Here is a 15,559-nt window from a genome sequence, read left to right as displayed (position 1 = left end):
TGCTACAGTGGGATTCTGAGCCATCCGATCCATCATCCCAGCTCTCCTGGGGCTCCACGGAGGACAGAAGGACTTTGGGAGCCTCAGGACTTAATTATTACTAAAAGAACTTAATTTGCAAAAGGGAATACTATTGCATCCTTTTGACCTTAAGAAGATCTTTTCTTTCCTTGGCATTAATTTACCAGTAAACCACTCTCAGCTGCTCATTCCCCAAGATGAGTAAAGTAATATGGGATAAAGTATACATAAGAATAAAGTAAAATAAAAGAAACAAGAATAAAGTTGTCGAGAATAAAATAAAGATCAAAGAATGATCCCCCAAAGATCAAAGCGGGGAGATGGGCATGGAGGAGGACACTTGTGGGGATGAGCACTGGGTGTTATGTGGAAACTAATTCGACAATAAACTATTTGTAGAAAAAAAAAATCAAAGAATGAAGTAAAAAAGGAAACACAGTGGAAGGAAGGAAGGAAAAGACAAACCAGGTCAACAGGTGCCTATAAACTGCACACTTGAATTTTCAGTAGGGTTTCCTTCATACACTAAATAACTAATAGATCTAAGTTAAACACAAGATTTACATGGTTCAGGTCAGGTATATTATACTTGAAAAACTTTGCCAAATATGTGTTCATCAGCCCTTATGTTTTCTTTTCCCCCACTAGGTTTCAAATTTCTAGAGGAAGGGGCTTAATTCTAGCTTATCACTATGTTCTGTTCTGTACCCCTCTGGGTGTGCATGGATTGACTATGCACTGTGGTCAACCACAGAGGGAGGAGGGATATAATGCAATCATGGAAATGCAGTAAAATAAACATCAAAAAGCAAACCACTAAGGTTTTTGCTGATACTCTCAATGAATAAGTATGTGTTTACATGGGTATTTATGGCAGCATGATTTGTTACTGCAGAAAACAGAAACGGTAGAAATACAGTTATATAAATTATGATACTTCCAAATAATGGAAAATTTTATAGAGTTTTTGAAAAATTAGGAATAACTGTTTCCTGATAGAGAATGAATCTGATAATGTATGCTAAGTGAAACAATCAAGTTGCAGAACAGGATGCATAGTATTTCGACATCTTTAAAAAAAGTGTGTGAGAATAATATGTACATATATGATTGTGGATATGCCTGTGTGTTTCTAGAAAAATACACAGGAAAATAATTGCCTCTGAAAAAGAGGTCTGTAGGGGCACCTGGGTGGCTCAGTCGGTTAAGCGTCTGAGTCAGGATCTTCAGCTCAAGTCAGGATCTCCCAGTCTGTGAGTTCAAGCCCCACATTGGGCTCTGTCCTGACACCTCAGAGCCTGGAGTCTGCTTCCGATTCTGTATCTCCCTCACTCTCTGCCCCTCCCCTGCTCATACTCTGTCTCTCTCACTCTCAAAAATGAATAAATGTTAATAAAAAAAGAGATCTGTAAGTTGAAAGGACAGACTAGAGGGAAATTTATTTTTTAGTGTACAATCCTTGTTTCCTTTTGCATTTTTTAATATGCATACGATCTCTCAAATTTTTTCAAAAGATTATAAAAAAATTTTTTTAACGTTCAATTGTTTTTGAGAGAGAGAGAGAGAGAGAGAGCTCAAGCAAGGGAGGGGCAGAGAGAGAAGGAGACACAGAATCTGAAGCAGGCTCCCGGCCACAGAGCCTGACTCAGTCCTCAAACTCACTGACTGCAAGATCATGACCTGAGCCAAAGTCGACGCTTAACTGCCTAAGCCACCCGGGTACCACTCAAAAAAATTTTTTTAAGTTTTTCTTTATTTTAGTTTTATTTATATCATTTAAATTTATTAATTAAAACTCTGTGTACCTATAAGCAGGGTTTAAAACTCTTATATTCATGCTTGTGAAGGCTCTGAATTCATTTTAGAAATGCTGTAATTCAATTTCATAGGATTAATATAGTTTATGTTCAGTTTAAAAGTCATCTTTGTATATTTGTCGTTTTCAGCATTTGTAATATTTAAGAGAATTTAGCATGTTAGGGCATTTATCACCCTAGCTTTGTGATTCCCACTTAAAACGTGTTATTTTTTTCTTTTTTATATTCTTAAAACTTCTTTACTGTACTACAACACAAACCCACTAAGTACACAAATATCAAACATGCAGCTTCTGAGATTTTGAATATATACAGACCTGTAAAGCCGTAATTCAGAAGAGACCTAGAACATTTCCAATATGTAGATGGTTTCCTTGTACCCCTTTCCAGTCACCTCTCCCCTGATGAGTAACCACTATTCTGACTTTTTTCATCAAAGATTAGTTTTTCCTGTTATTGCAATTTTTAAAAACTTGTCTATTTTTTTATTTATTTAGTAATCTCTACACCCAATGTAGGGCTTGAACTCACAACCCCAAGATCAAGAGTCATACGCTCCTCTGATGGAGACAGCCAGCTGCCCCTCTTGTTCCTGCTATTTTTATAAATGGAATCACAGTATATGTAAATGCAGTGGTGGCTTGATGTTATGTCAGGTGACCAAATATATGTGGATCTGGTTCTGGGCTTTATATTCTATTCTATCCTTGCAACCATATAACATTATCTTACTTATTGTAACTTTCCAGCAGGATGCAATATTTGGTAGCGGAAGTCCTCTTTGTTCTTCTTCAAGATTATTTGCTATATCTTTTGCATTTCAACATGAATATTTTATAATCAACTTCATTTTACACACACACACACACACACACACACACACACACACATCTTTATGGGTTTTTGATTGGGACTACATTTAACCTATACATCAACAGAGAGAATTCAGGGAGAATTGTCATCTTGCATCCATACTGAGAATTTAAATCCATTAATATGGAATACTTTTCCTAATTATTTAGGTCTTTTTTATTAAGTTTTAAAATATTAATTCAGTATAGTTAAAATACAGTGTTATATTTATTTCAGGTATATAATACAGTGATTCAACAATTCTATCCATTACTCAGTGCTCATCATGATAAGTGTGCTTTTTAAATTTTTTTTTTTTTTAATGTTTTATTTATTTCTAGGAGAGAGAGAGAGAGAGAGAGAGAGAGAGAGAGACAGCGTGAGCAGGGGAGGGTCAGAGAGAGAGGGAGCCACAGACTCTGAAATAGGCTCCAGGCTCTGAGCTGGCAGTCAGCACAGAGCCCGACGCGGGGCTCGAACCCACTAACCGCGAGATCATGACCTAAGCGAAAGTCGGACGCTTAACCGACTAAGCCACCCAGGCGCCCCGATAAGTGTGCTTTTTAATCTCCATCATCTATTTCACCTATTCCCACCACCCACCTCTCATCTGGTAATCACCAGTTTGTTCTCTATTGTTAAGAGTCTGTTTCTTGGTTTGTCTCTCTCTCTTTCTCTCTCTCCTTGTTTTGTCTTTGTTTTGTTTCTTAAATTCCATGTATGAGTGAAATCATATAGTTTTTGTGTTTCTCTGACTTACTTTGCTTAGTGTTATACTCTCTAGCTCCATCCATGTCATTGCAAATGGCAATATTTCATTCCTTTTAATGGTTGAATAATATTGATATATATGTGTATACCACTTCTTCTTTACCCATTCATGGACACGTGTGGGCAGCTTCCATAATTTGGCAATTGAAAAAATGCTGCAATAAACATAGAGATGCATGTAAACCTTTGAATTAGTGATTTTGTATTTTGGGGGTAAATACCTAGCAGTGAGAGCACTGGATCATAGAGTACTTCTATTTTTAACTTTTTGAAAAAATCCATACTCTTTTCCAGACTGGCTGCACCAGTTTGCATTCCCACCAACAGAGCAAGAGGGTTCTTTTTTCTCTCTACATCCTTGTCAGCATTTGTTGTTGTTGTTGTTGTGTGTGTGTGTGTGTATGTGTGTGTGTTTTATCTTAGTCATTCTAACAGTTGTGAGGTGATATCTCATTGTAGTTTTGATTTGCATTTCCCTGATGATGAGTGATTTTGAGCATCTATTCATGTGTCTGTTGTCCATCTGGATGTCTTCTTTGGAGAAATGTCTGTTCATGTCTTCTGCCTATCTTTAATTGGATTATTTGTTTCTTGGGTGTTGAGTTGTATAAGTTCTTTATACATTTTTGATACTTTTATAGGATATGTCATTTGCAAATATCTTCTCCCATTCAGTAGGTTGTCTTTTAGATTTATTGATTATTTTCCTTTGCTATCCAGACGCTTTTTATTTTGATGTATAACATCTGTTGTTAAATAGTTAATTTAGCCATGATTTTTAAGTTGAAAGGCACAAAAAAAGTTTGGAAAGTCTACAAATGGCATTATAATTATTAATAATCTTAAATTACTAGGTCAATTGGGTTGCTCAGTCAGTTGAACATCTGACTCTTGATTTTGGCACAGGTCGTGATCCCAGGTCATAAGATTGAGCCCTGCAGCAGGCTCTATACTAAATGTGGAACCTGTTTGGGATGCTCTCACTCTCTCTCCCTCTCCCCCCTTCCCCCATTCATGCTCTCTCTTTAAAAATAAAAAAATAAAAAATAATACAATAAAAAAGGATCTTAAAATTACTATATTTGTAAGTCGTTAAGTCTTTAACATTTTCTAAGTACTAGAAAAAGTTTTATGCATTAATTTGACAAATTTTCAAAAAGGGAGTTTGAGGGCTGCACTTGGCTAATTCAGTCGGTAGATCATGGGACTCTTAATCTTGTGGTTGTGAGTTCAAACCCCATGTTGGGTGTGGAGACTACTTAAAATAAAATAAAATACAAATTTAAAAAATAAAAAAATCATAAAAAAGGGAAATTGAATATTTTAATTTGGTAACTACAAAGAAAACATTAAGAGAATATTTAAATTTGTTAAATGTTTTATTTATTTCAGAGAGAGAGAGAGACATTGTGAGCAGGGGAGGGTCAGAGAAAGGGAGATACAGAATCTAAAGCAACCTCCAGGCTCTGAGCTAGCTGTCAGCACAGAGCTCGATGCAGGGCCTGAACCCACAAACCATGAGATCATGACCTGAGCTGAAGTCGGACACTTAACTGACTGAGCCACCTAGGCGCCCCAAAAGAATATTTAAAGATGTTGTTAAAGATGTTGTTAAACAGTACTAACTGCAGAGATAGAGTAACTATATTCTGTTTATAAGTTAAAGCTTATATGTTACTGTTAAATAGAAGTTATATATTAAATAAGATTTTTAAGGAAGAGCCATGTTTTTCAATATTATTATTTTGTAAATGAAAGGTTAATTTTTAAAGCCAAAATTACCTCAAATAATCTTTCCTATACACAAAAAGGACATCAGAAATCTCAAATGGATTACTGATCCTAAAAGTAAAAAGTTTGTCAGGTGGAGGAGGAAGGCAAGTTGCCCCCAGGTAGGGCAAACAGAAGAATGTTTTACTGGGCACCAACTATCCCTTCAGAGAAGTGTCAACCCCTGGAGATTGACTCAATGTGAAAATACAAAGAAAGGCCAAGTTGGGCTTGGACAGACTTGATGCCTTTGAGGAGAATTTCAAAACTTCAGAGCAATGAAATCTACACTCACCACATGTCTAGCAGGAAACAGATGGCACAATCAAACTGGGTGATTGAAGAGAGTTTAATAAAGGGATCATTTACGAGGATGTGGGCAGCATTAAGAAAACCAGCAAGAAACAGCCTAGAACTAGGGGGCAGCAATAACATATAGCCACCACCCCGCGGGACCCTAAGTGACTGGGAAAGGCAGTGGTTACCGGAATTTGAGCAAATATCTGTATGGAGAGGGACTCCACATGTCTTTCCCTGGATGAACTCAGCCAGCCCTCGGGCTGAGTGTTTTTCTGGGTTACTCTGATTTCAACTTCTGCCCATCCGTTGATCTTCTACAGGTGCTTCTCATTGGTAGAATGCCATTGGACACCCCACAGCAAGGGAGCCCCTTAATCCTAATCCTAATATGTGCTCCCCACTAGTGTAAACAGAGAATCTAGCACAGAAACAATGGGAGATATTTAAGAAGAAGGTGGTTAACTTCAGAAAACTGTAGAGTGGATTAGAAAGCTGTGAAACCTGAAGCAAGAGCGCTAGTTAACACAAATGAATATTTATATCCTTCATTGAGGACTCAATATCCATATCAATGAAGAGAGACAGTTTTCCTATAGCCTTAGAGCTGTCTATTTCATGCAGCTGGCTAGCTGAATCTATTAAAATAGATTATCCCATTTATATTTAGATAGATTTCTATCTACAGTCAGCCCTCAGTCTAACAATCACATGCTGATGTCCCACTTACTAAAAAGGTGGCCATCCCTATAGTGTTCCCCTCTCCCTTTGAAAGCCCCTGATTCTGCTTCCATGAAAAGAATCCAGGTGAACACACAACAAAGGCTCTCTCCTTTGACTAAACTTTAATCAGGCTTCTTTAATCCTTGTGCTTACCTAGACCCAGAACTTGGAACTTGGGCTTCCCTCCAGGACCTGTAGAATCCAGTTTGAGCTAGAATCCTGTTAAGTCAGTTCAGCAAAAATCCTCCACCCTTGGTATCTAACCAGTTTCAACATCTTATCACTCTGGCCTGACTTCAGCAAAAATTCTGATGAGTCAGTCTAGCAAGAATCCCCTTTAACCCTGGTGTTTCTTCTTAGTAGTTTTCCACCCACTGCTCTACACCCTATTCTTTGGGTATGGAGCCCCACTGCAGTTTGTTGGAGTCAAGGTAGAGTCCAATCTCCTCTACTATACTAACCACATGGTAGTAGCTTCCCTTGAATGAAGTCTACCTTACTGCCTTTAACAAGTGTGATAAATAACTTATTTTTACCACACATACAATCATGTACACATGTGTGTGCCATGATGTTTTTAAAATAGAGAAATAGTTACTCCTGAAATCATTGTTGTACTATATGCTAACTTGGATATAAACTTAAAAAAAGAATTACTAATAACAACAAAACAAAATAAAATAGAGAAATAGATGAGAAGAAGAGAAACAGACGAGGCTTTTAAAAGTGGGAATTGAGAGGAAGCCAACAGTAGTATAAGAGTCACTGGAGAGGCAGCAAGTTTAGCAAGTCAGTTGTAAGGTCTTCATCTGTGATAATTTTTAAACTAATCTTTACACTCAATGTGGGGCTCAAACTCAGGACCCTGAGATCAAGAGTCTACCTTCTGAGCCAGCCAGGCTCCCTGGTCCTCAACTGTGAGGGAAGAGGTATACTTGGGTGGTGTCCGTTGTCTTTTGGGACTCTCAGAAAGAAGGAGCCAGGCAGTACTACTCATACCCAATCACTCTCCCTGGACACAGCCTAAAATGTTCATTTCAAGATGAGCAGTTGCACTACATTAGTAAATGTTTTGGTAGACATGAAAGTACTTCAATTATGCATTTATTATGCACCTTTGCTTTTCTACCAACAAGAACAGAAAATGAAAACTGTAATGATGGTGAAGAGGAATCATTCTTATGGAATCATGTTGTCTTTTAAGGCACAAGTTGAGCCAAATGATTGTCCATAGCTGGACCTAGGACTTGGGTGTCTGGATATGGGGAGAGAAGGGCTTAGGAGAGAGTCAGGGAAAAGCCAGAATTAAATTTGCCTATTCAAAGTCTGACCTAAAGCTGAACTTGGATTCAGGAGCAATCTTCCCTCCTTCTGCTCCTCCTCTTTTCCATCTCACAACTTAATCCCATGGTGGAGAGGATGTGGACATGGTTGTTACATGTATTTTCCAATCCATCAGATAAAAGGAAGTTTCTGTTTTTTCTTAATGTTTCACAGAAGAATCACCTAAAAGGTTTTCACCAAACATTAATGATCTGACTTAAATCATAGGCTTTGTGGTGTGAATGAAATTTATTTGGCAGGACTGTAGGGCAACTTACAGAGAAAGTGATTTAAACAAGTACAGAGAGAGGCGTGATCGTTGGCTGATAGCGTAGACACACCATACAGAGGAATAAAGTAGGGACAAGGAAGCAGGAAGTCACTTCAAATATAAACCACAGAGTGAAAAATCACAAGGATAAAAGCTCAAATTGCATATGATGATTTGTAATCAACTGCTTCTCCTATGGGTGACTCTTTGTTATAAGCTTCAAGGTGTCAGGAAATGACTGAATAATTTATATAATGATGGTTAATAATTCTCCCAAGCCAAACAATAAAGGGGACTGACTGCTAGTTGATAGTAGAGATCAACTTTATATTCACACTTCCTCAATGGGTCGACATGCCTCATTCATGATCATGATCATGACCATGATCATCATCATCATCATCTTCTCTTTTCTGAATTCCTAGAGTGGAATCAGTGACCAAAACCATTAGCACTTTATTTTCTTTATTCTTATATTGGTTATAATTGTCTCATAGGCTAACCTATTCTGAAAAGTTTTATATTTCTTTTGTATATTTTCCCCCAGTCAGATGGGAATGTTGATTAGATACAAAGTTCACAGTTAATACATGGCTGATAGCTGGACTGGTCAAAGATACTGAAGGTAACTCTTGCACAGGTTACAAAACACTTATCCAGATTACTGAAATGTAATAGAATAGTTAATGTGAAGTATGAGGCCAAAATAAAAGTCTCATTTTCAATACTTTCTTCACTTTTGTAATAGCTTTTTTATTAATGTGCTTCAGGAAACAGATTTGCAGTTTCTGAGTGAGAGCTAAATATTTTGCCTGACACTATGTACTTAAGAGCTTTCCGAAACCATGGATAAAAAAACCCATGAATGAGGGGGTTGCAAGTAGAGTTGAAGTACCCAAGCCACACTAAAAGGTCAAGTATTATTACGGGAGTGGAATAGTCTAAATACGGGTCTATCAAAACAGCAAGAAAGCAAGGCAGCCAGCAAGCTAGAAACACCCCCATTACTATTCCCAGGGTCTTAGCTGCTTTCCTGTCCTTTTTCTTAGATAAGTTTTTTTTCACTTCCCCCATTGTGTTTTCAGGCATATTGCTGATAACACGAGCATGTCGTTTGGAAACAAGAAAGATTTTGCCATAAATACCAACCATGACGGAGCCAGGAGTAAAGAAACACGTAGTGAACAATATCGTCCCCCAAAATTTGTTGAACGTAAGTGCACAGAAATGGAAACAAGCAACAAGAATCTCGTAGCTCTGCATGCCAGCAACATTGGCTTCTGATAGAACTAAACTGAATGAAAAAAGAGCAGGTGCCGACCAGCAAAATGCTAACAGTCGCTTTATCATGGAGGTGGTCATTGTGGTTGCATAATGTAAAGGGTAACACACGGCATAAAATCGGTCAATAGCAATGGAACAGAGGTGGAAAATGGAAGTTAGGCTAAGCATCATGTCAAAGCTTGCATGGAATTTACAAAAGCCATCCCCAAAATACCAGCAGCTCTCCACCGATTGTACCATGCTGTATGGCATAATGACAAAACCCAGCAGAAAGTCAGTGGTTGCCATGGAGAGGATCAGAAAGTTTGTGGGAGAGTGAAGCTGTTTGAAATGTGATATGGAAATCATTATAACCAAGTTTCCAAAGATAGTGATAAACATGGCTGCAGTCATAATTGAATACATTATCACTCGGACATGCAAAGAGCGGTTAACAGGAGGGCAAGATTTATTTCCAAATTTTGGGCAACTGGATAAATCTTCAGGAATATAAATTATATCCATAGTGCTTTATCACTTAAAATTCCCTTTTCTCAGAAGATGAGTCTGTGTTTCTTCTCTTCTTAAAAATGATTCCAGTAAATTTCAGCTCCTAATTGTATAATAAGGTTCAAAGATATGTTATTAATTCATTTCAATTTCTATTTATTTAAATATTTAAAATTATGTCAATTGTGATTGCTCTCTGAGTTATTTGCTACATTAGAAAAGGAAAAGTTTCAACTGCTTATTCTTTCCTGTTCTATTTTATTCTATTCCACCCATCCATTTGTTCACTCAACCCGGGTTTATGTATTGAGTGCTCTGTTCTTTTTAATGTACTGGAAGCTTCTCTAGAATTCATTCCACTTATATAGGTATCTATAATAGTCAAACTCATGAAGCAGAGAATACAATAGTGGTTACCAGAATTGGGGGAAGTGGGGAGTTATTGTTCAATGGCTATAAAGTTTCAGTCATGCTAGATGAATAAATTCCAGAGAATTTACTTCAAAATATGTTAAGAGGGTAAATCTCATGTTAAGTGTTCTTAACACACACACACAGACAGACAGCTAAAACTAAAAAGAAAAGGGACAGAACATGTTGCATATGTCCATTACCTTGACTATGGTGATGGTATCACAGGTGTTTGATGTCCAAACGAATCAAATTGTGCAGTTCTTTGTATATCAATATACCTCTCAATAAAGCTGTTTACGAAAAAAGAATTTATGGTCAACTTTTACCTTGAGCAGCCACTTTTCTAGAAACTCCTTTGAAGTACAAGTTAATATCTCTCATCATAAAAATACTTAATACACAGAAGCTAAGTGAAATCACAGTGTTTTTCTTTATGTATTCTTTCAATAACTTCAACTCTTAATTTTAAAGAGTCTGCAGATGTTTAAGAGTTATAAATGGCATATAGCTGTTGAAATATAAGGAAAAACTGTGTACCTATAGGTCAAACCATGCACCTGCACCAATGTTTCAAATCTTCTCTATTCTCTACTCCCTTCCTCTCCTCTCCTCTGCCCTTCTCTTCTGCCCTTCCTTCTTTGTTCCCCTTCCCTGTATTTCCTGAGTGTTGTCACTCATCTGAAATTCTAACTACTGGACATGACATATATGCCATCCCTGAGTGACTCAGAAGCACCATAAATTTCATATTCACAGAGTTGGGTCAGTCAAATCTCATATAACTGCTGGTGGCCACAGTGGGCTGAATAAGAGATAATGGTCAAATTGCAGAAGTCCAAACTCTCAGTAAGTTATTGCACCTGCTTTGCTATTTACTTTGGGACACCACCATGAAAAATCACTGGCTGGTTCTGGAGAAGCTGGATGCTGTGCCTCTCACAAAGCATCAAATCTACTTAGAATCTTACAGAAATCTACAAATCTACATCAAATCTTACAGAAAAACAAGTCCAGTCTTGTCTGAGTCACACACAAGAGATACTCCTGACCTACGTCAGATTCTTTCAAGCCATAGAGATTCAACCACAGTGTATGTTTGGCAAATTCATCTACTTAGGCAGACTCAACTTAATTTTGCCCTTAGAACTCTAAGAAAGAGCGCAAAAGGTCCCTTATTGGTCTCAAAGTGTCGGAAGCTCCTTTCATTCCTTCTGGTTCTGTCTCTTTCCTGTTTGGCAGGGAAAAGAAAAAGAACCTTGTCATGACAGAAGAATTTGTTCGATGTTAGTTGGAGAAGCTTCTTTTCCCAAGTCTCAGGAAGGTTTCTCTTCAGAAAGTCTTAGGGGGACTGCTTTTGAGCCGACTGCTCCATGTGGCTCTCTTGTTTGCTCTGGGTTAGGGGCATACATCACTTACTTGCAAAAAAGAGGAAGCAAAAGAACCTTGGATTAGAGGTTCTTCTTCTCGTGTGAGCATTACCTCTCCCTAACTGTGAGCTTCCGGTGAAACAAGGTATGCTAGAATAGATGGCCCTAACAGGCTCTTCCAGCTCTGAAAAATCTGTGAATGATTGGTACTTGAAAGGTCATTAGTTTTAAATCATCTTCCCATAAAAAAAAATAGGAAGCAGAAAAACAGAGAAACAAGATGAAAGAAAAACATAGAATAAAGGATGTGGCTCAACATAGGAATTCATTGAATAGTAGTTTCACTCCTGAGGCACATCTAACCGTGATCACAGATGTGTTTCTCTCCACCGTAGCTACTCCTCCACTCCTCATTGCCTCTTTTTCTTCTTTGGTTTTCACCAAGGAAAAGTTGTGAGGACCTAACCTGGGCCCCATTTTAGCATATAAATGAATAGCATTCAATAAACAGTTGTTGAATGTATTATCTGTGTTAAAATATACACCGCTCACATCTTGTCTTTACCTCCTACAATCAACTGTAAGTAACAGCTACATCTTATCAGATGCAATTTTTTTAATAAAATACCATGAGGTAAGGTACCTGTCAGATTGCATTTACCTCTGGATTCTAGCATCTTGGTTAGTGCTGTGACAGACACTAGGTATATATTTTTTAATAAATAAATATAAAAATAAATGGTAAATTATGTTTGTTTTTAAAAATATCTGCATTGTTCCAATAATAGCAGTTGCTTCAATGTACTTGAAACTTTGCTATAAAGGAATGGACTAGACCCGGGAGCACAGTTCACGAGCATATCTTCCAGGATTCAATTGCTTCTCACGGTGTAAAATAGTCCCTCATTATTTAGACAACATTTAGACAGGCAGAGAGGAGAGATTGCTGTAGACATACTTAATTGATCCCTTAGGCTAGTGAGAAGAGGGTTAAAGACAGTAAGTTCAGATAAATACAAAGGTGTCAGTAAAAGAAAAAAAAAAGCTGCTGAGTGTTTTAGTTAAAATGCACCTGGGAAATGGTGGTGATGGCATAAAACTCAGTTGGTATTTCATGAATGCATTAAGATGAGGTTATACTGGCTCTTTTCAGCCATTTTTGCAATGTTCAGCACCTTATCTACCACTTAGGGGATTTGAGGATTTTCTTCCTGCCAAAACTCACATGCGTTCATAAATGGAATACTCTCTGGAAAACACAGACTCACCATTGAACTTATACAGTATAATTCCATGAACACATATGCAATTAAAGTGTGGTCTTGCCCAAGAAACTCTCTGTCATACCTCAGTTGCCCATATAACCTTAATGATGACAGCTGTGACATTGAAACAACATCATATGAGGGCTGCATAGAAGTAAATGCTCTATTTTTTTAAGGATTGGGATTCTAGGAGTTGTTTTAACATGAGATCAAATTTTCCACTATGCACATTACTGTTTATATAAGGGAAACATCACACACTTTCAGAAGTAGAGATCTCAAATGGAATATTTACAAAGACATATTATGTGATTATGTACATTTTCCAGCTTCATGGCTATCTTACATCCCACTAGATGACTTTGAAATCAGGTCAACCTGGTGTGATGATTGGCTCTAGCACTCACTAACCATATTACTCTGGACAAGTTTCTCAGTGTCCTTGCGCCTGTTTCCTCCTTTATAAAATGGGGACGTTGTCCCTGAAGATATTTAAGACCGTTCGCATTATTTTTACCTTCCTCCTTGCTTTTCTGCATAAGAATTACGGCATCTCCTCCAAGTTTGCTTTATTTTGAACTTGCAAGTACTTTATTATGTTGAACACATGCCTCTATGAAATTTCCATTTTTGTAAGTTAAAAATGTTAAAATATTAATAATTTTTAATAATTTACTATTGGGATCCTTTTCTTTTTCCCCCTTATGTTTCAGTTTCAATTACTGACTGATAATAAGGTTGGCATATCTTTACTCACATACATGTGCAGGAAGTCAGATTTTCAACACAAGGTTATATCATGGAGCTAAAGCTTATTGAAGAGAATCTTCATGTTACATGATTTTAGTAGGAGGGCAAGGTGATCCAACAGCAAAATTTAGGTTAAGAATCTAATTTATATAGCCTTAAGGTATGAATATTATATAAGATATAGTAGAAAATGGGACTTTATAATCCATGGTTGCCAAGGAGGCAAATATTTGCATGTGCTGTTAACAAGGCACCAACTAATATAAGTATCACCATTGCTAGAACACACATTCTCTTTTTCTGGAAGCTGGCTATTTGGTAAAGAACTTAAAATTGCTATCACCTCCTATGTATGTATATGTACATATATATAAATCAATCCAAATTAAGATTTCTCTCATTTTTAATTGTTGAGAAATTATCAGGTATGAAGGATTAGCAAAGAAAGATATGAGTCAGTATTATTGTTCTTTAATACTCTGGTTCAAATTAAATGTAGTAAGAAGGAAATTTTAAAGTTTCTCTCTTATTTGAACACAAATTTGGATAATAGTCATAAATAATGTGCTCTCTTCTTCTCCTTTCTGATTGCCCTGAAATTTAAGGCTGAAGTCTAAAGTATTTGAGCTGATTACCTAACTGCTTAAGAGAACTACATAAAATTTCAAATCTCAAACCATAGGCTCTTCTGAATGTCTGCTCAAGCTGTGCCAGTTAAGACAGGGTCTCTTATCAAAACTGGCAACAATCTAAAGACCTAGAACTAACACCAGCAATTCTGTTTCACTTCTCTTGCCACAGGTTAGAAAATAATGTCAATTTTCATATAATCTTCCAAGATATTGGTCTTAAACTGAAAAGTCTCAGATATAAATTCTGTTTTTAAAGCTTCCAAACCATTCTTGGCCTAAAAGCGAATTCCACCCTAAAAGTAGATTTTAACGTGTTAATTTTTGATTAAACTTATGAAATCAAGAGAGCAGGATGACGGTACAAGGTGTAAATAGTGTACATAGTGTAATAGAAAAAAATAAGCCAAGGTTTGAAATTTGTGAATCCATGATATTGGATAGTCTCTGGTTAATTCTTTAATATCTAATATAGACTATAATAATATTTTTAGACTACAATGAATATTTAAAAACTACAATCATGAGCACTCTTTGGAAGACATTTCAAGGATGATAATAAGTAGGCTGTATTCAAATATAACACCAAAAACAAACAGAAGAAAAAGATTATTTTTTTCTATAAATCTACTTTACAACTATCTATACTAGTTTACACATCAGGACATCAAAAAGTAAAAATGGTATCTGGCATGCAAATCATGGATTGACCCCAAATGGCTCACCGTTCATAAGTAAACCTTATAAAACCACATAGCAGCTGGCAACAGGCAGGGATGACATCTCGAAGGGTTGTTTTCTCAAAGGCAGTTGGGAACAGGAAACACATTTTAAACGACCATAAACACACACAGAGAACAGACAGAGCGACCTCCATTGCAGAGAGCAGGGGCAGAAAGAAGAGTGAAAATTAAGAGCAAAGGAAACCATCTTTCTTATAATTAGCTATAAACCATGGCATGTTTGAAAACCATCAGAACAGAGGAATCTTTACGAAAACTATGCATCAGAAAATGTGTCAGAGTAGACAGCCCGAGAGGAATTGGTCTAAATACATCTTTTATCAAGATCACATATACATTTTTCAGTGGATACAAGGGAGAGTCTGAGACAGCACACCTTGATTAGAGTGACCGAGCATAATTCTAGACTATCGGGATGGCCAAAGATCACAGAGATAAGTGGTTCCACTTCTTCATCTTACACCTGACTTCAAGTTCAAATACTTCTATTTCCTTTTTCAGCACAATTTTTTTTAAGTTTTTATTTAATTTCTAGTTAGCTAACACAGGGCAATATTGGTTTCAGGAGTAGAATTCAGTGATTCGTCACTTACCTACCACACCTAGTGCTCATCCCAACAAATGTTACAATTGTTTTTTTTAAATGACTTCATCCTAACTGTAAAATATTTCAGTCTATCCCTACTCTTCAGTCTATTCCTACTCTTGCAATACTGAATACGGAGCTGTGTGTATGGCAGGGATGTGGTTACAGCTTATTGAATAAAAAGCAA

The 15,559-nt window shown here is 36.9% G+C and overlaps 1 protein-coding gene across 1 annotated transcript; it reads right to left on the bottom strand.

Moving 5' to 3' along the window:
* Window positions 1-8,601: 8,601 nt before the first annotated feature.
* LOC120238360 (trace amine-associated receptor 3) lies at window positions 8,602-9,633 on the bottom strand. The gene has a single exon (XM_039242061.1). The coding sequence runs from the start codon at window positions 9,631-9,633 to the stop codon at window positions 8,602-8,604; it is 1,032 nt and encodes a 343-aa protein (XP_039097992.1).
* Window positions 9,634-15,559: the final 5,926 nt, after the last annotated feature.

Source organism: Hyaena hyaena, unplaced genomic scaffold (assembly GCF_003009895.1).
Source record: "Hyaena hyaena isolate Hyena2069 unplaced genomic scaffold, ASM300989v1 scaffold_204, whole genome shotgun sequence".
Classification (NCBI taxonomy): domain Eukaryota; kingdom Metazoa; phylum Chordata; class Mammalia; order Carnivora; family Hyaenidae; genus Hyaena; species Hyaena hyaena.
Note: the sequence above shows the minus strand (reverse complement) of the source record. Positions and strands in the feature narration are given on the sequence as shown.

Bases quoted from the DNA above. Each gene is read 5' to 3' on its own strand.
- LOC120238360 (XM_039242061.1), bottom strand. From the start codon at position 9,633: ATGGATATAATTTATATTCCTGAAGATTTATCCAGTTGCCCAAAATTT.